Here is a 25,342-nt window from a genome sequence, read left to right as displayed (position 1 = left end):
CCACAGCAACTGATAAAATGCTGACCATCACGGCCAGCACCGCTTCTGGAAGACTATCATAGATTGGAAGGAGCTCAACGGCGTATGACTAAAACTCTCGTGAGATGACAGACGCAGCGAAACTCCGTATTACTTATTGCCAAGCTGAACAATGCCCTGCCACTTCTCGACCCACTCGTTCACAGCCGCCATGCAGCGGGCTGCTCTCGTGAACCTTCAAACTGGACGTGCCCATACTCTCGATATCCCTTATTGCCCAATCCCAGAATGACTCTCCGATGCTCAAAGTGCTTGGTATGATGGTAGGCCTCATGTTTCTCGATACTCTCCCAGCCAACATAGACGATGTACGAGTTTTCGTGCCCGTCGACGGCCTCGACGACGGGGCCACCTGCGCAGCCGAGACAGCCATCCACGTATCTCACGACATGCGTCCACAGCGGCCAAGCACCTTCATGCCACGCGGCGTCCGTGGAAACGTAGATTGCCGACCCAGTGAACGGGGCGCCCTTTCCCAATGCTTGACAGTCGGGAGTAAACTCCTTAATGTACGCGTGACGGACTAATAGACTCGTCGGAGATTCGATCTCGTCTTTGAGGATGCTCTGGAATTTCGAAAATCGAGGCGAGTTGAGGAAGTCTTGGTGTTGAGAGAGTTGATCTCGAACTGTCATGCTCCCATCCATTAGTCGACGCCAAGATTACGGACATAGCGAGGAGGGGCATCCGGTTAAGTTCAGCTGGAGCAAGTTCCGCGCTCATAGAGTCCTTCCATGGAATCAAATGAAAATGCAATGGAAATTATACCGACCAACATGTAACTGGACTTTGGACCTGTCTTCAGGTGATCGACCCCAATAAAGGCGACGGAACCCGCCGTGCCCTTCCAGCAAATCCAATGCTTCGGACCATCTTCTGCCGGCTTCAGATCGTGGGTTTGCAAGATCTCTATCTGGATTGACTGTCAAGTAGATTATCTGTGTCACAGGGGAAGACATTTTGAATCCGACATCGACGCGCTCCTAAGAGGTCTAGCAAGCTAGCGATGGCTTTATATCGCCTGGAGGCAGTGCCTGCATACTTCTTAGAGTAGGTGCATCTTGTGCCTCGGATGTTCGCAGCCTTGGAAGCGGAAGGCCGTGGGAAGTTCATCCCCCGCATTTCGCAGCCCAAGAAAGATCACGATACCGACAGATGCCGCCTCACCTCAGCCTTGGTTCTTGGGTGTCATTGTTCACGAGGAGGTTTGGTAAATGCCTCCCCATGCTTATGAGAATGCTCTTGGTCGCTTATTCAGACGGAGTCTTCTTGGTGGCCGAAGGCTGAGATATATAAAAAACCTACTTCTCCTCTCTCGGATGACAACCTCTTCAAGAAACAGAGGCATATTATGTGTAATACTGCGAAACAAACATGGCGCCTGTGACAGACTTCGCCATCAAGGACAACTACACCTACCTACAAGGCTTTGGGAATTACCACTCGTAAGCACAACCCATGTGGCCTACCACTCAAATCCCATTTGACAGTGCGTATCAAGATCAGAGGCCCTCCCAGGAGCCAATCCGCTCGTGAACAATACTCCTCAAAGACCTCCCTATGGCCTTCGCACCGAGAGAATAAGCGGCAGCTCCTTCACAGCACCGCGTGATACCAACCTCCAGACATGGATGTACCGAGCCACTTCATCGCTGGATCACGAGGACTTCGTCCCGTATGACCAAGAATCCACAGACACAGCCACGCCGAAGACACCCAGCACGCTCACGCCCAACTCCTACATGTGGCCTGCCGTTCCCCTGCCAGACAATTCGGACTGGATTTCCCAGCACCTTCTCGCTAGAAACGGCGATCCGGCGACCAAGACCGGTCTAGCCATCTGGCTCTTCTCCACCACAGAGTCCATGAAACCCAACACTGTGTTCTCCTCCCTCGACGGCGACTCTTTGATCATTCCGCAGTCCGGCGCCCTGGACATCCACACCGAGCTCGGCAATCTGCTCGTCCGACAGAATGAGATCTGCGTCATTCCCCGCGGTATCCGATACCGTGTGAACCTGCCCTCAGGATCCTGCCGTGGCTACATCTGCGAGCTATTCCAGGGACACTTTCGCCTGCCCGACCTGGGTGCCATAGGCTCCACGGGCCTGGCCAACGTTCGAGACTTCCAGATCCCGACGGCGCACTTCGATGGCTCGCTCCAGGACGGTGTCGCCGTGGCACGGAACGCCGAGTATACCATCGTTTCCCGCCAGGCGGGACGCCTCTGGCGCTGCACTCAGGATCACACGCCCTTCGACGTTGCGGCTTGGCATGGCACATTCTACCCGTACAAGTATGATCTCGCGCGGTTCTGCGTGCTTGGGAACGTCGCTTTCGACGAACATGACCCCAGCCTGTACGTCGTCCTCACGGTACCGTCGCACCGCGAGCCCGGCACCGCCGTATTGGACTTTGCCATCATCCCACCCCGCTGGCAGGTCGCCGAGGATACATTCTGGCTGCCCTACTACCACCGGAATACGATGAGTGAGTTCTTCGCGCCCATAATCACCGAGCAGGACAAGAAGCACCCCTTCAATGAGGGGCGGGAATTCAAGCCTTTTGTGGCAGGGCTCCATCCGCCAATGACGACACACGGTACGTACCAGTATTACCCTTGCTGACTGTTTTGTTCGGTCTTGTCTTGTTGTGCTGAACTGTATGATAGGAGCGACGGAAGAGGATTTTGAGAAAGCGCGTAATGCGGACCTGAAGCCGACGAAGTTGATGACGGACGGAATTACCGTGTTCCTGCTCGAGACTGAGTCGCCGCTCTACCTGAGTGACTGGGCTGTGCAGGCGGCGCTCACGAATCCCAGGCCAAAGCCGACGAGGCCGTCCAAGATGTAAACCCTGGGTGCAGTGCTGCGGCGATGCTCAGTTTGCGCTTCTCTGCATGACCCTGAATCTGGAATATGAGATGCCACGTATTGTAGTCACCGTCCGATCCAAGCGGCTGCAAATGCTCAGCAATGCACTATCATCGCCATAGTATACGGTTTAAAAGCGCTGCGAAAGTCGTCAACTTCGAATACCCTTATATTCAGCATTCTTGTTCTGCTCTCAGGTCGTACCCTGGCCTTTGTATCACAGTCTCGCGAACACTCTCTTCAGCACCTCCCGTCCCTTATACAGATTTTCAACTCTCATCCTCTCATTATCCAGATGTGCATTGTCGCTTGCCTGTCCCATAGGGAACATTGCTGCAGGAGCGTTAAACTCGTGTTCTAGGAATGAGATTGCCGGAATGCTGCCGCCTTCGCGGATGAACAGCGGTTCACGCGGAAGTGCCGAAGGTGGGAAGGAACCAGTGGCCGCTAATGAGGAAGCTCGTCTATGGGAGGACCGGGTCGGTGTTGACGACGACGAGGAGTTTGGATAGAAAGGGTTCTTGGTAGACGTGGGCGACTTCGGCGAGGAAAAGGTGGGTGTAGGGCCAGGGCGAGAAGGGGTAGATGGGTTGCTCTTAATGTCATCGGCTATCTTGAAAGCTCGCTGATGAGATACTGCAACGTCAGGATTCCATATATCGACTATAGCGTCCTTGAGAGCCTCGTAGATCTCGCTTCTCACATCTGCAAGCCAAGGATCCGCTTTTGATGTAATGGCAACCGTGAGGGTACTGGAGCTCTGCAGCTTGGCGAACTCATCCTTGATGTACCGTGTCAATGATTGTGCAATCTGTTCGGCTGTCTGGGATGGCACAATCCTTATCGACAGTGTTGCTTTTGCAGACCCGGATATAGTGACAGCTGTCTTTGCTTCTGGGACTTCAATGCGATGTACAGTCAGATTGGGGTATCTCCATCGCTGCATAAGTGAAAGGGCGAAAGACTTCTCATTTTTGATTTCTGGATGTCCAGGTAGGAGAGATGAAGTGATCGAGGCGTAGCCTTTCACCTCGTCTTCAGAGAGTGCATCAACACTGTCGTAGAAGCCTGGAATAGTGACTTCGGTGCCGGATGGACCGACCAACTTGGCAAGAAGGACCGTGAGGTCCTTGAGCGGTTCGTGCTGTACGGACTTTCCGTCCATTCCAGAGTGCAAGTCTGGTCTGTTAGATGAAACAGTGATGCTGGCGTGGATGACACCTCGCATACCAAACGTGAGGCAGGGGATATGGTCATCAAGCCAATAGCTATTGGATAACAGGACGAAGTCAACAGGGCCGATAGCATCATGGGCTGATTCAACTGTTTTACGAAAACCACGAGAGCCGGCTTCCTCATCGCCCTCGATGAGAAAGGTCACATTGCATGATAACTTGCCATCTTGGACAAGGTCAGCCACAGCATATACGGCCGCCAGTATGGGGCCTTTGTTGTCGGTTACACCGCGACCATAGAGAAAGGAACTCAAAGGCTGCAGGACAAAGGGATCACCATACCATGTTGGATGTGGATTGTTCGAGTCGTATTCGGCATCGACAACATCGTAGTGCCCGTAAAACAAGATGGACCGGGTCGAAGCTGAAGGGTTGGACGCGGGAAACTTCGCCAATAGTATTGGATTGACACCTTGTTGAGGTGAGAGGAGGTGGGTATCAGCACCGAAAGTGTTGCATTTCTTCCGCAAGAACGTCACAGCTTCATGGCAGTCACGAACATGCGCTGAGGCTGATGCCACTGTACGAAAAGCGACAAATTCTCGTAGTGAGTTCACGAGTTCATCTGACCTCATCAGCACTCAAAGCAGGCATAAACTGCTGGTATGCTCACCGTTGCTTCTTGCAGATGCGGCACTGGGGTCGTCAGAGGCACCTCGACTTCCCCAGAAAGAGACGAGGCTATCATTGCCGCCTGAAACGAGAACATCGTGATCAGGTGTGGTAATTGTTCCCAAAGCAAGGATCTTGCCCTTCGCGGCTTGCCAGGATTCTGTCTCCATGAAATGGTCATTGTACCGCTGACGAGGCGTCAGTCACTACCCTTGCCCGTGATTTAGGGTTCGCACCTTGATCCATCCTTCACTTGTTCCGCACCAAATACTATCGATGCTCAAGATGATTTGGCTCACATCACCGTGGCCCACTTGTAACCTTTGGACGAGTTGATTTGAAGCAAGATTGTAGATATTGGCGGTCCCGTCCGACAAGCCGGCATAGAGAAACAAGTTCCGGTATGAGAGGCTCAAGACACTCAAGTCTGGAGTCTTGAACTTGGTGAATTGTGTGGGCCGACAAGAAGACAGGTTATCGATTGTCCAAAGTTTGATCGTCCCATCGCCACCTCCGGTGATGAGGACTTCTTCATCCTTGTCGTGGGCGCTTATCCCTTTCACCAACAGGACGCTGTAGATGTAGCTCTTATGAGCATATGGGAGATAGTTTTGGCTCGGAATCGTCAAGACGCGGCCACCCAGGTCGTTGTTTGGACCATCTTCATCCGATACTGCATTGGTCATGCCTCCAGGCCCAAGCGAGTCAAAGAATCGGTGTTTCCGGGAGCCCGGCGAGAATGTCGCAGGAGACTTCAACCCAGTTTCTGTGCTGATCTTGTACCACTGAATGCTGGAATTCTGGGCGCCCCAGAAGAGTGTCTGGGTGCGCAACGAATGAGCAGAGCAGAAGACATCACCAATATCAAAGTGCGAATACAAGGAGTACAGCCGCTGCAAGGACGCCGTGGCCCAGATGTTCACAATCGAGTCGGCACCACTCGAGAACAGGAGTGTTTTGTCCTCAGATAGAACCAGGCTAAGCACGCTTTCTTTGTGGGCGGACACAGAGGCTAGCAGCTCATAAGTTTCGAGTGACCAGACAACGATGTTGCCTCCTTGAGTGCCAGCGAAGAGAACATCATCATCGATTGCGACAGCCTGGACGCTACCGGGTGCGTTGACTCGATGGATTGGGTGTTTCACAGGGCCAGATGGTCTCGAGGTAGAGGAAGGTTCCTCAGCATCGGAAGTCGTGTCCTCATCTGAGTCGTCAAGCGACTGCGGTTCCCTAGACAGAGTAGGGCTTGAATCGAGTAGCCCAGTCTGCTTGAGGCGGTCAGCTGAGGCCATAGAAAAAGAGACTGTCAAAGAAACGATGTGACCATGAAGTAAGAACAAAGCAAGGGAGGAGTCGCTGGGACGATTAATTGGTCGCCCTTACCTGCTGCTTGTGGACGAGAGGTGTTGGATTTGGACGCGTCTCGGACCCTGATTCGCCAAATTGGCACATCTTAAGCGGCAGCTCCAGGTAGGCGGGGCCCAATTCTACGGGGACGAGAGGCCCCGGACTTTTTCTCAGTCTCTCTTTCACAACTCCGTAAAATAAGGTAGTGTCATACACTTTTTGTTGAGTTCATCCTTCAACACGTCAGGTTGAAGCTGAAGCATAGTCATTGCTCTGCCTGACTCACAGGACAAAATTACGGCTTCACATCACCGGGTACTCGGTTGCTGATGGCGTGATCCGAGACTCAGATTACGCGCTTCATAAAGAGACCTGAAGCTCATCTCTATTTCTCGGTACAGCCATCAGAATGACTGAAAAGACAACAAAGCTCGGTCCGTTCAAACCAACGCTGATTCTCCATGGCGGAGCTGGCGCCCTTTCTCGTGCCAACCTCCCTCCGGAGCTTTGGACACGATATCGTGCCTCCCTTTCCAGAAACCTGACCGTGACAAGAGAGCTGCTTGACTCGGGCGCCTCGGCGCTCGATGCTGCCTGTCACGCTGTTACGCTGCTCGAAGACGATGTTTTGTTCAACTGCGGGCGAGGATCGGTCTTTACTGAAAGAGGTACTATTGAAATGGAGGCAAGTGTCATGGTTTGTTCTGTTGATCCGGCAGGGCCCCCTACGGGGGGTATAAAGCGTGCTGCTGCTGTCAGTCTCATCCGGAACACGAGACACCCCATTCTACTGGCCAAAGAAGTATTGGTGACGGCTGACGAAGACGCTGGATTGGGAGGCACAAGTTCCATGCATTGCCATCTCAGCGGCATAGACGTTGAAGAATGGGGGTGGAAAGAAAAGGCACTCGAGAAGAAGCCAGATCGGTGGTTCTGGACCCAGCGACGATGGGAGGAGCACAGAAGGGGTCTCAATAATAACCCATCATACACTTTCGCCGATCTTCTTTCATCCGTCGATCCCCTGTCGGAGCGGGTCTCAGCCGCCGACGATGATTTGGACGGAGTGAAAGAAATCCCTAGCCAGGGAACCGTCGGGGCCGTGTGTCTGGATTCTTGGGGCAACCTGGCGGTTGCGACTTCGACTGGAGGATTGACAAACAAGAAAGCGGGTAGGATAGGTGATACGCCGACAGTAGGTGCCGGGTTTTGGGCCGAAGCCTGGCACGAAGATACGTACAACAACACCAATAATTTCACTCCAGGCTCGCAACCATCGCAACAATTTCTACTCGACCTACGTAGGAGGGCGCCAGTCCTAGACCGAATCTGGACGCATACCAGCAGCCTCTTGGGACCCTGCCTTGCTGTGATTGCAACAGAAGACTCACCGCCATACTATGAAGAACAAAGCCCTCCTCCCTCCTACACCACCCAGCCCACCGCAGCTTACCGCACCTATCAACCACCTTCCCTCCACAACCCGCATTGTGCTGACACTCGACAACCAGTTCGCCAACGTTGTCGCGCAGTCGCGATGAGCGGCACGGGCAACGGTGACTCATTCATTCGAGTGAACGCCTGCCGCACCGCTGCTTCAATCTGTCGCCTGGACCATCCGTCTCCGCCTCTCACTGATGCAGTCAGGGTTATTGCTGGACAACAAGGCCAGTTGCAGCGCTCGGCGGGCGATCGGTGGGGCAAGACTGGAGAGGGCCAGGGTGGAATTATTGGGATCGAAGTGGTGAGTGAGGAGGAGGAACCAGCCAGAATATGTGGTGACAAGGGGGATGGTGATTTGAAATCGAAGAAGAAGCAAGGACGCGTGGTATTCGACTTCAACTGTGGAGGGCTGTTTAGAGCGTATTTTGAAGTCGATGAGAACAGCGGAACCGAACAGCCGAAGGTCATGGTATTTAAGGAGGAGTACTAGGTGTCGAGCTTCGCGCGCGGCTCACGGAAAGACATAGACAACAAAGGCTGCATTGACGACTGGGGAAGCATAATTCATTGGGAGCGTCCTCCTGCTTAGCTGGGATCTGCTCGACCAGGATGGATAGAATGAATCGTGCTCTGGGTTAGAAATACATTTCTTCAAACCCAGCACTGTCAGAAATGCCCGATATTTGCCGGTCATGAGCAGCGAAGCGTGTTCGCTTGTCAGACTGATCGAACTGCATCGGCTCTGCACTGGTGCCTTCACTGTCTCCCGCACTACTTCCACTTCCCTTCCGTCGCCCGTGCTGAAAGAATAAACCCATCACCTTGCTTTCCGCTTGTCGGAGCGGATAAAATCTCCTCCGCTCGCGTTCCTGTGCGGGGCGTGACGGCCTTTCCCGTTATCCTGGCCAGTTACTTTGATGAGAAAGACTCGCTTGTCACTTGCTGCTTGCTGCTTTGCACGGCAATAGAAGTTTAATTGCTTGGCGTACCGACTGGCGCCTCGGTAGCTATGCTTGACCTGGCTTTCGGTCTGTAGGACTCCTCGAGACCAGCTGGTGATACCTACCAGGCTGGCGCATCCTATTACAGAGGAGGCGACTTCTGAGCGCCCCCCAAGTATCGCTCCCTTGTCCAGCAGTCGTCCGCACGGGACTCGGTTCATTTGAACTTAGTACTCCAAGGTTCTCTTCATGGCGTCGTAGATTCCTCGAGCACAGTTAGCATGTCTTACCCTACCGAAGGCCTGGGAGACTCACTCGTTATGTCTGGAACATTAAACTTCTCAAATATCAATCCGGGATGAGTACTCCAGCCTGTGACTCTTGCCACGGGCGCTTCAAGCCTGAGAAAGGCCCCTTCCTGAATACTGGCAGCGACCTCTGCGCCTACACCAGCATTGTACATGCTCTCGTGCACCACGACTGCGCGGCCCGTCTTCGTTACACTCTCCATGACCGTCGCCCGATCCCAAGGGTAGATAGCTCTAAGGTCGATAAGCTCAATAGACAGGCCTTTGATCTCCTTTTCTAGAGCCTCGATTGCGGCCGAGCAGAGATAAAGTGGTTGGCCGTAAGAGACGACTGTGAGGTCTTTGCCCGTCTTCAGGACCTCGGCTTTGTCGAGTGGTAACGTGTACGGGTCTCTCGGAACGAATTCCTCTGCGGCGCGATACAGGACTTTCGGTTCCATGAAGATGACGGGGTCGCGCGAGCTCAAGATCGACGCTGTCAAAAGGCCCTTAGCTTGACTTGGTGATCGCGGCATCACCACCCGCAAACCCGGGATATGTGTGAATAGCGACTCTGGGCTTTGCGAGTGGTACAAAGCGCCGTGTCCGACGCTTCCACATGGCATTCGGACGACGAGCCCGCCACAGTTTCCACCTGTCCCGCCCTCTCGATATCGAAACTTAGCCGCTTCGTTGACCAACTGATCGAAGGCTGGGTAGACATAATCTGCAAACTGGATCTCTGCAATCGGTTTCATGCCCTCGGCTGCACAGCCGATTGCAAATCCAACGATGCCTTGCTCAGTTAGGGGCGTGTTGAAAACTCGGCTTGTTCCAAATTCATCGCTTAGTCCCTTTGAACATCGAAAGACGCCGCCGAATGCGACGTCCTCTCCGAAGAGAAGCACATTCTCGTCAGTCTTCAAGGCGTGATGCAGAGAAGCGTTGATGGCGCCATGGAGATTCACCCAGTCGACTGGGGCATCTTGTGAGAGACCGAAGGCAGAGCGAGCACTGCTTTGTGATTGGTGTAGAATGGCTGTCTTTTTGAAGTCGATCGGTTTGTTTAGTTGGGCGGTCGAGGGTGCTTGACTCGCATGGCGAAGCTGTATTGATGTCGGCTTGAGCAGCCTGAGAATAGAGCCGTTCCTCCGGCATGCAAGCATTGTGAATGCTCGGGAGATTGTCTTGCGTCGAGGTCAACAAGTGCGCAGAGGAAATTTGGGCGTTTTGAAGACCTCCTTGTCCTCGTCGAAGAGGATGCCGAGGATAACCGCGCGCTGGTCAGCCACTCTGCCGCAAACGCTGATGCGGTTGTGGGGCACGGACAAGACCACCATTCTAGGTCGTTTACTCGTCCGTAGCTAGCTCGTCTACGGAGTACAGAGTAGGCCCGTCGAAATTGCCTCCTTGGCAAGCTATTCGCCTGCGTGCACGATGACGCGTTACGATGCTAGTAAAGGCGGAGATCGAATCAATCGAGCTGGGTGCAGCCCACTGCTTTCTTACAAGCTTCGTAGAGCATGAAATAGGCATATTAGTTGACATAGTACGGAGTACGAGTACTCGAGCTTGAATCTGTCGCTGAGAAGACGCCTGTACGCCGAAGGTCGATACTCGTAATTCTTATCAAAGCAATTCCACAAGCCTTCGATCGTCGTCCGCAGCAAAGCCGCTTGCTCCGCCAATCATTCAATTCTCTGCCCACAGCTACTCAACTGACTTCTTTCACATCGACAGACTCAGGTCAATATGCATAGCTTCTGATCTGTGGTACCGCTCGATCACACTCGCTGAACGGGCTACGAAAGGATCGAACACCGAAGGAAGCTCTTACCTACCATCGAAAATGTCGAAGTCGAACTCTCAGCTCTGATCGCAGTATGAACACACGAACCACGAACTCGTACCTGGCCCGACGGCCACTGGTCCTGGGTCTTGCAAAGGCCCTCTTCCTTTCAGTCGGACGGTTACCGATTGTACAAGCCGCACCCCTCCTCGCAAGAGACCTATTCTCTTCAGCCGACGAACCAGAAGCAAAACCTCCGGATGATCCAAGCCTATGGATATACTTGACTGTCGCAGCGGTGCTGGTGCTGCTAGGTGGAGCGTTTGCAGGTCTGACGATAGCGTTGATGGGTCAAGTGAGTGCAGGGACGTCCCCAATCGTATTCAGACACTAATATTCGCCCATAGGATGAGATATATCTCCAGGTCATAAAGGATTCTGGTGAAGGTAAAGAGAGGGCGCATGCTGCAAAGGTGTTAAAATTGCTTCGCAGTGGGAAGCATTGGGTTCTTGTCACTTTGCTATTGAGCAATGTCATCACCAACGAGACCTTACCTATCGTGCTGGATCGGTCCCTCGGTGGCGGATGGCCTGCTGTTCTGGGTTCGACTGTGCTTATTGGTATGTCCTTCCCACCTCCTCTCCATTCAATGAAGCCCTGTGCTGATGACTCGAAGTGATCTTCGGCGAAATTGCCCCTCAGTCCGTTTGCGTCCGTTACGGCTTGCCAATCGGTGCTTTTATGGCACCGTTTGTCCAGGCCCTAATGTGGCTCCTAGCTCCTGTCGGATGGCCAACCGCCAAGCTCCTCGATTACCTTCTGGGAGAAGATCACGGGACTACATACAAGAAGGCGGGATTGAAAACACTTGTCTCCCTGCATAGGAGCTTGGGGGATGCCGGGCAACAACTCAATTCGGATGAGGTGACCATTATTAGTGCAGTCCTGGACCTCAAGGACAAGCCGATCGGCAGCATCATGACACCGATGGACGATGTCTTCACCTTGTCGCTCGATGACGTCCTCGATGAAGCCACAATGGACGAGATTCTGTCCCAAGGATATTCCCGAATACCCATTCACCACCCAGACAATGACTCCAACTTTGTCGGCATGCTCCTTGTGAAGATGCTCATCACCTATGACCCTGAAGACGCCAAACCAGTCCGAGACTTCGCCCTAGCTACCCTGCCAGAAACTCGTCCTGACACGAGTTGTCTTGACATTGTCAACTTTTTCCAGGAGGGCAAATCTCACATGGTGCTTGTCTCCGAGTATCCAGGCGAGGACCATGGTGCGATTGGCGTGGTGACGCTCGAAGACGTGATCGAAGAACTGATTGGGGAAGAAATCGTGGATGAATCTGATGTCTTTATTGACGTACACAAAGCCATTCGCCGATCAATGGCAGCGCCGTTCAGGCGCATTCCAAAAACGTATATCCTGCCTGACGAGCCCTCAACAGTCAATGGCGCCGGTCCAGAGTTGGTCGATATTGCCGAAAGCGAGATACTCTCGCCAGATGATCTTCAACGCGCCAAAACGGCTGAAAATCCGCCCAAAAAGAAGGATGTTGTGGGCGCTAGGAGACGCTCAAGCGCAAACAGTATGGGTGGAGATAACAAAGCTGGTCGGAGAAATGCGAGCACAGACGAAATCAAAGAGCACCTGAAGCATCTTGGACCATCCAATCTGGCCAGCAGGCCCCGAACCACGCGATACAACACAGTGAAGATCAAGCCCGGGACAGCCACAGCGACGAAGCCAGAGGGTCGGCTAACTCCGGCTCGCCGCATATCAGAACCCGCCTCGGAATACCAGGGTGGCATTGGAGAAGGATTGCTCAGTTCTGGTGGTAAGAACGCCAGTGGTGGCGTGCAAGCCTTGAAGCAGGGTTATGATACCATATCGGGTTCGCCGAGTGAAAGAAGACCGCATAGTGCGAACAAAGCAGTCCAAGCAGGGCCGCCACTAGACAAAGATCTCGACCACAACGGCACTCCTGACCAAGACACGTATCAAGAACGGCCATCAGTCAGGACCATGGACAGTCAAAGCACCATAGGAAGCTTACCCGGATCCCGGCAGCAGTCAAGAAGCCCTTATTACCATCACAAAGGTCCTGCCAGGAGTGGTAGTATCACGGAAAACATTGTCGATACCAATGGATTTCGGAAGGTAGTCCTTGAGATGACATCGAGCAGCGAGTCGAACGAGGAGGACGAAAATTCCGGGGCAAACAAGGGGCAACATTCATATGACGAGAACGGAAACTCTACCACAAAACTTCGAGGTGGTAACCAAGAAAATCCAGACGACCATCCGGAAGATGACTCGAAGAAGAAAAAGCGGCGCAAACGGAAGCATGGGCGCGGCAACGGCAAGGGAGAACGCCAGCCACTGTTGGGCGACTAGTAGAGCTGGTGGCCATGGTGGAGAGCGACAACAGCAGATTAAAAGTGCTCACTTGAATATCGACATCATTTCTCAAAAAGGGGACACTCTTCAATTGTCGTCGACGACTGGAGCGCTTCGGGCTCGGTTTGGGCGGACTCAATAACAATAACAGCCATGTAATGTATTCACTATTGATGGAATCGGGTCAGGCAGTGGGTTATTCGGAGACCTCATTCATGGTGAAGCCGCAACAATCACACCGCCGCTTGGCAGCCTGCTGTCTTCACTTCACAACCCACAACCTGTCGAGGCAGTGCTGTGAGTGACCTTTCTCTTTCATCTTTCCACTTCTTCGAACACCTTCAACTTCTTCCACAACCCCTGCTACTGCAAGCTCCTCACTTGCATCTGCTACTTGCTTAGTCTCAACTTCTATGAGACCATCTTCTTCTCACCAGAGCGCTATCTCAGCCCTTCTCTGTGCGAGATCCTGCGTCGGTGACCTCAGTTGAGATTCAACCGCCGGTGACCTTTGGTCTGATTTCCAGCACAACCTTCCTCGAGCACTGCTCTTCCTCCTCAGAGAAAGACTGCCCCACTGTCCTCAGAGAAAGACTGCCTCTTGACACTTCTCAGAGAAAGGTCGCCTCTCCACCGCTCTCAGAAACGAGATCACCTCTTCCTTTCTCAGAGAAAAATCACGTCTTCACAGTCTTGAGAAAAAGACCAAGTCACAAGATCTTCGAAAGAGATCACCTCTTACAAGTTTCAGAGAAAGATCATCTCTTCACTGTTTCTCAGCGCAAGACTACGACACAATTCTCAAAGAAACACCTCATCCCTACAAATTTTGGAGACATGACCACGTCTTTACAGTCCTCAGAGAGAAGTCACGACTTTACAATCGTCAAAGAGAAATCACGTCTTCAGAGTTCTCAGAAAAAATTCAAGCTTTCACAGTCCTCAGAGAAAGATCATCTCCCAATTCTCAGAGCAAAAACACAAAGACACAATTCTCAGACAAAGACGTCCTCTTCACAACTCTCAGAGAAAGATCGCGTCTCCGCCTCACTCTAGGGAAAGATCACCTCTTCACAGTTTTCGGAAACAAGATCACCTAGACACAGATCTCAGAGACGACCTCCTCTCTACAGTTCTCGGAAACAAGACTGCCTCTTCACCATTTTGAGAGATGAATCACACTTTCACATTCCTCAGAAAACAGATCACCTCTTGAACACAGTTCTCAGAGAAAGATCAGATCTTCACAGTCTTCAGCGAACATGTCACCTCTTCACCTCGCCTCAGACAAACATCACCTCTTCACAGTCCTCAGACAACAGATCACATCTTCAACTCAGTTCTCAGAGAAAGATCACCTCCTCACAGTTTCCAGAGAAAGACCTCCTCTCTACACTGCGCGGAAAGAAGATCACCTCTTCACAATTCTCAGAGAAAGACCTCTCCCCGGCTTTTGGAAAGAAGATTTACCAGGATTGCCCATCATGCCTCAAAGACCTTTCGAACAACTTCTCCTTCCATCCCTCATGAAAGACTTTCTATCATTACTACCGGCCATTTTCCTATCACTGTCGATCTTGACATATTGGGTCCCCGCACTGCCAGAAGATAACTGGGTGGAATTGGCTTGCACAGTCCCCTTTTCGGTTGTCGTTGGCTGCTTCTGGTGGACGTTTCTCCCATTTCTAGGCAGTGTTATCTTCACCGGTGATGATAGCGGCACAGCATTTCAAGACGCTCTGATGGCATGGTTTTGGGACTCCGTCGACATATGGCTGTACTTGTTACTGCTACTCCACAACCTCGTCTACTCCGTCGGTTGGCTTGCCTCAAAGATTATCTGTCTTCTGAGAAAGCTCTGCGTCAACCCCGTCAACAATCACTATGTCACTGCCACCAGAACCACCCTCATCAATGCCCTCCGACATGGCAAGCGAGCAGTATGCACCGGCATCTCATTTGTGACGACCCCAATATGCGACGTCCTCGCGCAGAAAACAGCCTTTCTAGCCGCGCTGCGCGATGCAGCTCGGCTTGAAGAGGAGCTTTCACAGGCCAAGGCGGAGGCCGCTCAGCTGCGAGAGAGGAACTCGGTGGTGGAGACGATGTACGCTCAGGTCAAAGGCAACCTCGGCAACCTGGTCAGAAGAGGCACCCGGTCGCTGCCCTCGTCAGTCGACTGCGTCAGCTTCCTGCAAAAGCTCGTCCGAAGCAAGGACCAGCAAATCCTGGATCAAGCCGAGGTGATCAGAGCGTTGGAGGAGGAACTCGAGGCGACTAACAAGCTCAGCGACCTGGATGGTTCACGTGTCGCCCAGCTCACTGAACAGCTCACTGAGCTCCAGGCGCAGCTGGCGACCGCGAACGCTTCCGACTCCGATGCGACCGAAAAGCTTCAGGAGCAAGTCCGAGCTTTGACAACTGCCCTCGCATCGGAGAGAGCTGCAGCCAGCAACGAGAAGGCCGGTCTTCTTTTGTCCGTTGCGTCCGAGAAGGGGCGAGCCGATGCGCTCCAGCGTAAGCTGGAAGTCGCAAAGGCGGACTCTGAGAAGAAGCTTGCGGACAAAGAAGCGCAAGCAGAGGAGGACCTAGACGAGATGGCCAAGCTGAATGCCGACCTCCTCAACGACAGCCTCGCGAAGGACGCCCAGATCAAGGTACTTGAGGAGCGCCTTGCTGCAGCAGCTGCCTCCCCAACCGTCACCGCCGACAGCGGCGTGGCGGATATTGAGGCAGCTGTTCGTGGCAAGGCCGCTGCCAAAGAGGCCTTGAGAACCAACGTCCGGACGTTGGGAGAAGAAGTTGCCTCTCTGAAGGCAGCTAACTCCCAACTGAAGGCGGAGGCTGGGCAGGAGGTGTCGGCAAGGGCGGCCCTCAAGCAGGAGCTGGAATCCACCCAGCAAGAACTTGGGGCCACCCGAGGCGAGCTCAAAGAGGCCCGAGGACACCTCGAAAAGTCCAATGCGGCCGCTGGGCAGTGGCAAGCACACTGGAAGGAGGCAGATCGGTGCCGAGAAGACAATGCCCAGAAGCTGGTCGCCTGTGCCAAGGACCTTGAGCGGCTCCGAAAGGGCCGAGATGACACCTACCATCAAGCTCAAGAGGAGCTGCTGAAGAAGAAGGAGCAAGCCGAGAGAGATCGCGACAGCGAGAAGGCGAAGAAAGAGCAGCGGCAACAGCAGATTCAGCAGATTCAGCGCCAGGCCGACCAACAGAAGCGCGACTTTCAGAAGAAGCTCCAAGAGGCAGAAGAATACTGTCGATCCAAGGACGACGAGATCAAAGGCTATGTGGCAACGATCGCCGAGCTGACCATGCCCCCTCCGGAGGACATGGAGGTCGACGCCGCGAATTCTGCACCAGCATCTACACCAACTTCCGTCTCACGCTCAGACGACATGGAGGTCGAGCCTCCAACAACTCCAACTCCGGCAACCTCACAAACTCCCGTTGCACCGCGAACCCCTACTCTACATCGCCCCAGCGAATTTGGTGGAACCAGCATCTCGAGCTTGCCAAGTCAGTCGTCCACAGGACGGTCCACCAACACATCAATTTCAGAGCTTACCAGAGCAGCAGAAATGCGCCAGCGGTGGATTGACGACTTGAACAAGCGACTGAATGCCCAAGGCGACCGCATCGTAAGACTCTTGGACGAGATCGAGAAGCTCAAAGAAGAAAAAGGAACGCTCCACCAGCAAGCCTGGGATCACAAGCAGAAGATCTCGAAGCTCGAGAAAGAAAAGCAGGACCTCAAAGATCAGATCGAGACGGCGGTTGACGACGCTGACAACGAGGCACTGATTGACAATGCTTTTCTCAAACACGAAATCGAGGAACTCAAGCAGACTGTGTCTGAGATGGAGGAACTCAAGCAGCAGAACCGCGGTTTGTCGAACCAGGCCGAAGCTTCAAGTATGTCAGCAATGATGTACAAAGAGAAAGCAGACGCCGCAGAAGCAAAGGTCGCCCAGCTACAACCATCACCACGAGATGAAGCTCCCGGGAGTCCTCACAAGTTCGCAGGCGTGAAGCGCACGGCTGTGCAGAGTGAAGGTGTCAAGAAGCAGAACACGAACACGCACGCAAACCCCTTTGCGAATCTGCTGCAGCCTCACCAGCAACAACCGGGTCAGGTCCAAGAACAACAGCAACCGCAAGGCCAGACTCAAGCTCAGACGACCCAGCCTGCGATTGACGAACCGAGCGAGAACACGCAAGAGCCAGAGGAGTCAGAAGAGGACCTCTGGAAGTGGATCGACGAGTCAAAGTGCTTGTGAAATTACGGAGAATATGCCGCCGCAAGGCGCTGACCCAACCCGCAGCTGAGGGACAATCGGCAGGATTGCAGGGCAAACCAGAGGTGTCCCAAGAGGACATAATGGAATCCAACAAACGGATATGCCGCTTTCCCCTAACCCAGCTCGCGTCTCCGAGACAGCAACAGACCATGCAGGCAAACCAGAGGTGTCCCAAGAGGACATAATGGAATCCAACAAACGGATATGCCGCATTCTCCCGAACCAACCCGCAGCTGAAAGACGGCAACAGCATCGCAGCGCAGACCAGAGGTGTCCCAAGAGGACATAATGGTATCAACAATCAAGCGCTGCATTGAAACTACGACGAACATGCTTCAATGCCTCGAACGAGCTCGCAGCGAAAGGACAGCTACAGACCATGCAGGCAAACCAGAGGTGTCCCAAAAGGACATAATGGAATCCAATAAACGGATATGCCGCGTTGGAATCACGACGAGTCTGCTGTATTGCGCTGTGCCCAGCCCGCATCAGAAAGACAGCAGCAGAATTACAGGGCAAAACATGAAATGTCTCAAGAGGGACTCAACGGAATCAACGAAAGCAAGCGCTGCATTATATCTACGACGGATATGGCGCATTGCCCCGATCCAGCCCGCGGCTGAAGGACGGCACTACGAACCACGGGTCAGGAAGGGAGGACAGCACAGGAGACACAAGGCAGGCAGGGATGAAGAACAGCAACGGGAGACAGAGGGCAGGCAGGAATGAAGAACAGCAACACGAGACACAGTGGACGCAGGAACGAAATGATAGAAGAGGACAACGGGAATCAGAGGCAGGAAGCGGAGCGCCGAACTCGGTACGAATGTGCCATTCATCGGCGAATGCTGAACTCCTATCAATGCAGTCTAGGGAAATAAGAAAAGTCTTGTTCACTCAGTAGCTTCCTTCCGCTTTGCCGAAGAACCCATAGCAGGCCTTGTAGATGTGTCCGCCTCGGGCTCCGCAGTTATTACATTGCGGATCAAGGGGGCCGAACTTGAGTTCGGTGTGTCGCCTAGACCGTTATCCTCATCCTCCACCTCGTGATATTGCCGCTCGTCCCTCTTTTTCAGTTTCTCTCTCGCCTCCTCTCGCATCTTGACGACTTTCAGGTAGTTGTAGCTTGCGATGCTGATGATGGTGACGATCAGACCCGAGATGTTCACCACGGATAATTCATCGTGAAAGACAATGCCGGCGGCACTGATGGTGACGACTTCTTTGAAGATGCCGCAAATACTGAGCGTAACAACACTTGTGCGCTGGAGCAGGGTGAACTCGCTGGCGATCATGCAGAAAGCAATGCAACCCGGGACAATCAGCAGGAGCAGGGCTTTGAGCACTCCGTGTTCCCTAAATAGGAGAAATAGACCCGTGATGACTGCGGAGGGTGTCTCGGAGACGCATGCGATCAAGAATAGCGTGACGAACATGATTGGCGCGATGAAGAACATTGTCGCGAACGGATTCGACGTTGCGGGATGGCGAAGGAGGAGGATCTGCGTCAATGCCCAGCGGAAACCGGAGAAGAAGGAAGCAGAAATGGCTAATGCGAAGCCGAGGGCGTGAAATGCTGTCTCGCCAGCGACCATCATGAGAACTCCCAGCGTCATGGTGAGGATGATGAGTATGAGCTTGAGCGACGGCTTTTCCAGGCGGAAGAGGAAGGCGAACACAAGGACGAAGATCAAGACCGATGATTTACACATTGTGTAGAAGGTTAAGGTTATGTATCGGAGCGAGGTGTTGCCGAGTCCAATGTCGAGAGAGGTCGTAGTACCCGTGGGCACGAGCCGTGTAAAATAGAATAAAGGTGAAACGAGTGGTGTTGAAGGGTTTGACCCGTCTGGGTTCCTGGGAACGGATGGTCGTAATGATGGGAACGTCAAGAGGACGGCAGAAGCCAATATAAACTGGACCACCATGTGTAGCGAAGTTGCGAACAGAGGGAAGTGGAAGTCGAGGTGGTCGGATGAGAACATCATCTTGTTGTACTGCACCAGTCAGTCAGATGAATGCCAGGAAACCAGAGCACTAGACTCACGATCGATATAGCGAGCGAGAAGAAGTACCACAGGCCTATGAGGACGGCGTTGATGATCAGGTTGCGCAGGACATTCTTGTCCGCCTCCCTCGCTTCATCATTGGATATGCCTGCGGTGCCAGCAATCCTTGCACCAAGGCCATCTCGCCGCCGCTTTCTCTTGATGTATTTGCGTCTGTCATGTCGACTCAGGCCAGTCTCTGCATCTTGATCGCCTTCCACATCCGAGTCCAGCAGACCTAATTCATGTTCTTCTGATTCCGACATGGAGCCTGCCTCATCTTCTGAGCCTTCGCTTTTCGACTCGGACACGGAGCCTGTACCTCGCCGTCTGAACTTACGACGGGAGTTGATGACCAAGCTATTCTCGTCGGCTGTCGCAGGTGGTGCTGCGGAAGACGGTCTTGAAACGCGGTCGGTGTAGGATGGTGTGTCCATGGGAAGGACGTGAGACTGCGGCGAGGAACGATCGAGTCATGGAAGGTCAGAGGGAAGGAGTGACAGAGGATGAGCGAGCGACAGACAGCCTGATCTCCATACAGTAAGAACGATGACACACTGGGTCTTGTGGAGACGTGGAAAGCAGGAGACGAGGGTGTTGAGACAACTCAGGCAAGGGGTCAGCGGTACAGTATGTACCTCGTCCTCAGCCCTACTGGGTATCCGCGATCTTATCGGTTAATAGGCGTCTTTTGCTAGTGTCGGATATGCAGATCCGACACTCCCACCAGCTAATTATCAATTGCACAAAGAACCCGGGGACTCCTGGAAAAGTCGACATCATCACCACATTACGTAGTACACAGTAGGACTACCTGGTACTCATTGTACCATTAACACACAATTCTCCCCACAGTCTTATTCCAATTCGATGAAGTAGGTAAATTGCTTTTGCCTTACACACTTCGTATTGCCGTGCGTTAGTCATCCTCGTCTTTCTCTTTTTGTGCGTCCCCGTGATACACGTCTGAAACACTTCTCATAGCTTCATTAGGAGGCCTTCTGCAGTCCGTCACGGCCAGCTATCACTCCTTTGCGCTCGTTGGCACTGGGACAGCTACCTAAGAACGTTGATTGAACCATACACCAAGGAATCCCCTCCAACTAGTCATCATTAATCCGTCATGGGCGACGCACTACTTCTGGGGAAACCCCAGCAAATTGAGGACTATGGCCTGATAGGGGACATGAGAACCTGCGCACTGGTGGGCAAGAATGGGAGCATCGACTTCATGTGCTGGCCTCAGTTCGACTCGCCGTCGGTTTTCGCCAAAGTCCTCGACACCACCAAGGGCGACGGAGGGCATTGGAGTATTAGTCCGCGGGGTGCAACGGTTCGCAAGCAGAACTATCGCGGCTCGTCAAACATCCTGCAGACCAAGTGGATTGACGAGAACGGTGTGGTAGATCTGACCGACTTCTTTGCCTTGTCAAAACACAACAAGGTGCTACGGGACAAATGGAGTGGTTCAACCCTAGTCAGAAAATTGGAGTGTGTCCGGGGAAAGATGTCAATCGACATTGAGCTTTCTCCGCGACCGGACTATGCTCGCGACCAAGGCTCGATGAAGAGTACGCAGGTAAAACGCGAGGACGGCACATACCATCAGAAAATCTCTTGGGTTCCTCATGAGAATGACAGCACCGACCCCAAAGACATTCCGGACTTCTTCGCAACCTACTGCACGCATGACCAACCTCTCAGCCATACACCCGCAATGTTTCAACCGGCCAAATCCAAGGATGGAAAAGCAAGCGAAAACGAGACCCGTTCGTGTCGAGCTCACTTCGAACTCCAAGAAGGCCAACAAGTCTATATGATCATGTGCAACCGTCGTGTTGGCCCTCATCTTACAAAAGATCTTATGATCAATCTCGAAGACGAGACGTACAAGTTCTGGACTAGCTGGGTCCGATCTTGCCTGTACCGCGGTCGCTTCCAACAGGAAGTGGAAAGAAGCATGCTGATCCTGAAACTGTTGACCTACGATCCCACTGGTGCTATATGTGCCGCCCCAACCTTCTCTCTACCGGAAGCGATCGGCGGTCCTCGAAACTGGGACTACCGATACTCCTGGGTCCGAGACTCCAGTTTTACAGTCTATGTATTCCTGAAAATGGGTTTCCCAGCAGAAGCCGAAGCTTACATCAACTTTATCTTTGCCAGAATTGCCGAATGGCGTAAAAACGCCGAAGCCTCTGGGCCAGGAGAAATACATCACTTGCCCCTGATGTTTGGCATCGACGGGTCTACAGACTTGCCCGAGCTTACACTTGATCACCTCTCGGGCTACCAAGACAGTGTGCCCGTCCGCATCGGCAACGCGGCAACGGACCATGTTCAGCTTGACATCTACGGTGAACTTATGGACGCAATCTACCTGTACAATAAACATGGCAAACCCATCTGCTACGCCCAGTGGCTCGACATCCGCTATCTCACCGACTTCGTCTGCCGCGTGTGGAACCAACCGGACATGTCGATCTGGGAAGTCCGCGGCCGCAAACAACATTTCACCTATTCAAAAATGCTTCTGTGGGTTGCCGTCGACCGCGCCTTGCGGCTCTCCGAAAAGCGCAATTTCCCGTGTCCGAACCGCAACAAATGGCTAGAGACACGCGACACGATATACGAGGAAGTCATGCAGAAAGGGTTCAACTACGAGCTCAACAGCTTTGTGCAAAGCTACGAGTCGAACACGACGCTGGATTCGGCCGTGCTAGTCGCGCCACTGGTCTTTTTCATCGCTCCTAATGATCCCCAATTCGTCGGCACGCTCGACCGCATCCTCCGCACGCCGGAGAAAGGAGGTCTCACGTCTGCCGGGTTTGTGTTCCGCTACGACCACGAGCAAACAGATGATGGTATTTCTCCCATGCCACCTCTCACTTCCCCTTATGATGTCGCCCCTACCTACATCACCTCGTGTACAGACACTTACTAACAGATTGCTCAGGTGTTGGCGGCCGTGAAGGCACATTCGTGATGTGCACGCTCTGGCTCATCGAATCGCTCATCCGCGCAGGCAAATACGACCGCAAGTATTTCGACACGGCAAACAGCATGTTCGAGACCGTCACCAACTTCAGAAACCACGTCGGGATGCTCTCGGAAGAAATTGCAATCAGCGGCGAGCAGCTGGGCAACACGCCCCAGGCTTTCTCTCACCTCGCGTACGTCTCTGCGGCTATTAACCTGGAGAGGGTCACGAGAGGGGATTGGGCAGTCGGGTTTTGAGGTTGGTGAAGATTGACCGGCCCGAATTGACCCCGGGGTAATTACTGTCAGATTGGGGAGTGGGCGATCTAACCCTTATTTCACGAACAAGAACGGCCTGTCTCTGTAAGACATCAGCCATGGCATTAGATTGTGAAAGACGAGAAAGATTGGTCCTGGGCTTCAGATGGTCATTTGGACAGCGATGGGTCGAGGCCATATTCGCATCTAGTCGAGCGTTGCGATCTTCGTGTTGATAGACGAGATTACTGTGAGGTAGCGGACACTTGTAACCCGATACCGCCGCGGTGACTAGGTAATGGCTGGCACATGTTGACGTATGCAGAACACGACTGATTGCGCCCTCTCTGCTCCCTTCCTTCGGGTCGCGGCCCTATGGTGCTGGTTCACAAGTCACGGGCCGCTACGATAAAGTCTCCAGGCGGATAATGCCGAGGCTGAAACCTCCCTGACTAAATGGAAACAGAGACCTCCTCCATAGGGCGTACAGTTCCGTTGGTTGGACCTATAGCGCGGAGTTAGTTAGTTCCAATTTCCGAAAATCTTGGCTGTGGCTGTATTAATTACTAGTAGTAACTAAAATTAGTAAAATACAGGTAATAAAAGGTAGTAAAAAGAAACTTTATAAACACTTTACCCTTAGAATTTACTAAGTATATCTAGTAATAACTAGAAGTAGTTAGTTATATTAGGAATAAAGTTTATTATATAGCCTTTTATAAATTTTATTACTATACCTAGGGAATTATTAAGGTTATTACCGATAAATAAATAATTCTAATTCTAAAGGATTAAATAAACTATAATATTCTTAAGTATAATAGTAATATTACCTAGTTATCTCTTCTTACTACTAAAGGCTAAAGAATATAAAGTTAGAAAATAATAAAAGAATTACTTATTAGAACTAGGCGAGACTATTTAGTCCTAGACACTACTAGGTTCTCCCGTTCCCGAAGATTAAACTCCTCTTTACGAAGATATAGCTCCCTCTCTCTTAGCTTTAAAGCCTTTTCTTAATTTTAAAGTCGTAATTAATCCCGCTCTTTCTCGGAAATTACTATACTTTTAGTTATTTTACTAGCTTATATTCGTTTTATAAAGCTTAGTTTTAAAATCTTACTTAAAGAAACACCTTTAAAATTAAAAGGGATAATAAATAACTAAGAATTACTAAGGTTTTCTAGTAAGTCCGGAGAGAAATTATCGTCTTTTTTAATTAATTTTCGAATTCGAGTAGCTATTATATAAATTAGTTATTTATTGTTAGGAACAGCCTATAGCGATAGGCAGAGAGTAATAGTGGTGGGATTCAATGATATTAGGTGTCCCTAGACCTCTAGGTCAAACAGGACTCAAAGCATGAAAGGAGGGTAAGACTCTCATGCGAGCTGCATGAGAGATGAAGGCGTCCTCTTGGCAGGCTTAGTAAGCTCTGGTCGCCATTCCTGACAAATATTCTCTACTATACCTTCTTTAAAGAAGAAGCTACTAAAGGCTACTAGTAAACTTACTAATACTTAAGAGTCTTCCGGCTAAAAGAGCTCCTTATTAAAAGCTAAATTTATTCTTACTAACTCTTAAAAGGATTATCTAAATACTAAAAAGATATATAGATAACTAATATTAAGCGATTCTTAAGATTTAGCTAAATATACCGTTAAGAAGCTTTAAACTTAACCCCTACTAAAGCTTACTAGTACTATTAATAGTATTTCGAGGAAGCTAAATATTCCTGCTTCTATAAAGAAAGGAGCTAAAAAGAAATCCCGTGAGTAAGTTCTTAATAATTCTAAAACTAGATACTACTTAAAGTTATTAATACTTTTTAGGAAATACGTAAGTTATTAGCTTTAAGGGAAAAGATATAGCGCCTCTTTAATAAATAGTTCTTATATATATAAATAATATATACTTAGTAATTATTATTAGTTTATAGCTACCGAGGGGTATTTACTAGTATAGTATAAAGTTTATTAAGAATAGCTTAAGGATACTAAAAAGAAGTAGTCTTTTTTAGCTTACTTATAAATTATAAGTATACTCTTTTTTAGGATTTTCTATAACTAGTAATTACTAGTTACTAGTTATAAAGATAAATTTAACGATTATATACTAAGTATTATTACTAGTAACTAGTCTTAATAAGTATAAATCTCGTCGTTAAATATAGTTACTAGTTATTCCTAGTAACTACTAGTAACTCCGAACTCCGTAGGTATTTCTCCTAATTATTTCTAGTTATTTCTATAAACTTACACTATATATATTATTAATACTTACTAGTTATTACTATTAATAGTTATTATATCCTTACTCTTCACTAACTTCCTAGAAATTATTAGTAATAACTAGTAATATCTATAAAATAATATATACTTCTACTTTTTAAAAGGTTATAAGCGCTTTATAAGTAGTCTTTTATAGTAGTTTCTAGTAATATTTAGTATAGCTAATAATAATTAATATATAGTACTTACTTAGTTCTAGAATAGTTTCCATTATAAATACCTTTAAGAGATTAGTATCTACAGCTACCTTTACCTTATCTAGTAATTTATAAAAATTAGTAATAATAATTAATAAGTAGTAATAGTACTTACGAGGTATTAATATATAATATACTTTCGAATTATCCCTATAGGATATATATCTTTACTTATAAAAGTTAGTAGTAATAACTAGTAATAGCTAGTTATATACTTAATAATATATAAAGGTATAACGAGCAAGCTACTATATATACTAAGATCACTTAGAAATTATTAATA

At 50.7% G+C, this 25,342-nt stretch overlaps 9 protein-coding genes across 9 annotated transcripts; 5 read left to right on the top strand and 4 right to left on the bottom strand.

Moving 5' to 3' along the window:
* Nucleotides 1–179: 179 nt before the first annotated feature.
* Nucleotides 180–674, bottom strand: A1O7_01012 (uncharacterized protein; the record flags this gene model as incomplete). The annotated part of the gene is made up of 1 exon (XM_007755051.1): nt 180–674. One exon carries the CDS (start codon nt 672–674, stop codon nt 180–182), a length of 495 nt encoding a protein of 164 aa, XP_007753241.1.
* Nucleotides 675–1,413: 739 nt separating this feature from the next.
* A1O7_01011 (homogentisate 1,2-dioxygenase) lies at nt 1,414–2,892 on the top strand (the record flags this gene model as incomplete). Its single annotated transcript, XM_007755050.1, has 3 exons — nt 1,414–1,484; nt 1,541–2,640; nt 2,711–2,892. 3 exons carry the CDS (start codon nt 1,414–1,416, stop codon nt 2,890–2,892), a joined length of 1,353 nt encoding a protein of 450 aa, XP_007753240.1.
* A 237-nt stretch (nt 2,893–3,129) lies between these two features.
* On the bottom strand, nt 3,130–6,051 carry A1O7_01010 (uncharacterized protein; the record flags this gene model as incomplete). The annotated part of the gene is made up of 3 exons (XM_007755049.1): nt 3,130–4,712; nt 4,761–4,947; nt 4,996–6,051. 3 exons carry the CDS (start codon nt 6,049–6,051, stop codon nt 3,130–3,132), a joined length of 2,826 nt encoding a protein of 941 aa, XP_007753239.1.
* A 464-nt stretch (nt 6,052–6,515) lies between these two features.
* Nucleotides 6,516–8,039, top strand: A1O7_01009 (uncharacterized protein; the record flags this gene model as incomplete). The annotated part of the gene is made up of 1 exon (XM_007755048.1): nt 6,516–8,039. The coding sequence occupies one exon, from the start codon at nt 6,516–6,518 to the stop codon at nt 8,037–8,039; it is 1,524 nt and encodes a 507-aa protein (XP_007753238.1).
* A 737-nt stretch (nt 8,040–8,776) lies between these two features.
* Nucleotides 8,777–9,943, bottom strand: A1O7_01008 (2-oxoisovalerate dehydrogenase E1 component, beta subunit; the record flags this gene model as incomplete). Its single annotated transcript, XM_007755047.1, has 1 exon — nt 8,777–9,943. The coding sequence occupies one exon, from the start codon at nt 9,941–9,943 to the stop codon at nt 8,777–8,779; it is 1,167 nt and encodes a 388-aa protein (XP_007753237.1).
* A 717-nt stretch (nt 9,944–10,660) lies between these two features.
* On the top strand, nt 10,661–12,982 carry A1O7_01007 (uncharacterized protein; the record flags this gene model as incomplete). Its single annotated transcript, XM_007755046.1, has 3 exons — nt 10,661–10,921; nt 10,974–11,187; nt 11,244–12,982. The coding sequence occupies 3 exons, from the start codon at nt 10,661–10,663 to the stop codon at nt 12,980–12,982; spliced, it is 2,214 nt and encodes a 737-aa protein (XP_007753236.1).
* Nucleotides 12,983–14,247: 1,265 nt separating this feature from the next.
* Nucleotides 14,248–17,265, top strand: A1O7_01006 (uncharacterized protein; the record flags this gene model as incomplete). Its single annotated transcript, XM_007755045.1, has 1 exon — nt 14,248–17,265. The coding sequence occupies one exon, from the start codon at nt 14,248–14,250 to the stop codon at nt 17,263–17,265; it is 3,018 nt and encodes a 1,005-aa protein (XP_007753235.1).
* A 914-nt stretch (nt 17,266–18,179) lies between these two features.
* Nucleotides 18,180–19,771, bottom strand: A1O7_01005 (uncharacterized protein; the record flags this gene model as incomplete). The annotated part of the gene is made up of 2 exons (XM_007755044.1): nt 18,180–19,283; nt 19,334–19,771. 2 exons carry the CDS (start codon nt 19,769–19,771, stop codon nt 18,180–18,182), a joined length of 1,542 nt encoding a protein of 513 aa, XP_007753234.1.
* A 686-nt stretch (nt 19,772–20,457) lies between these two features.
* On the top strand, nt 20,458–22,571 carry A1O7_01004 (uncharacterized protein; the record flags this gene model as incomplete). Its single annotated transcript, XM_007755043.1, has 2 exons — nt 20,458–22,198; nt 22,291–22,571. The coding sequence occupies 2 exons, from the start codon at nt 20,458–20,460 to the stop codon at nt 22,569–22,571; spliced, it is 2,022 nt and encodes a 673-aa protein (XP_007753233.1).
* Nucleotides 22,572–25,342: the final 2,771 nt, after the last annotated feature.

This window comes from Cladophialophora yegresii (genome assembly GCF_000585515.1).
Source record: "Cladophialophora yegresii CBS 114405 chromosome Unknown aczIN-supercont1.1, whole genome shotgun sequence".
NCBI classification, from domain to species: Eukaryota; Fungi; Ascomycota; class Eurotiomycetes; order Chaetothyriales; family Herpotrichiellaceae; genus Cladophialophora; species Cladophialophora yegresii.
The sequence above is the reverse complement of the archived record's forward strand: the minus strand, read 5'-3'. Positions and strand labels throughout refer to the sequence as shown.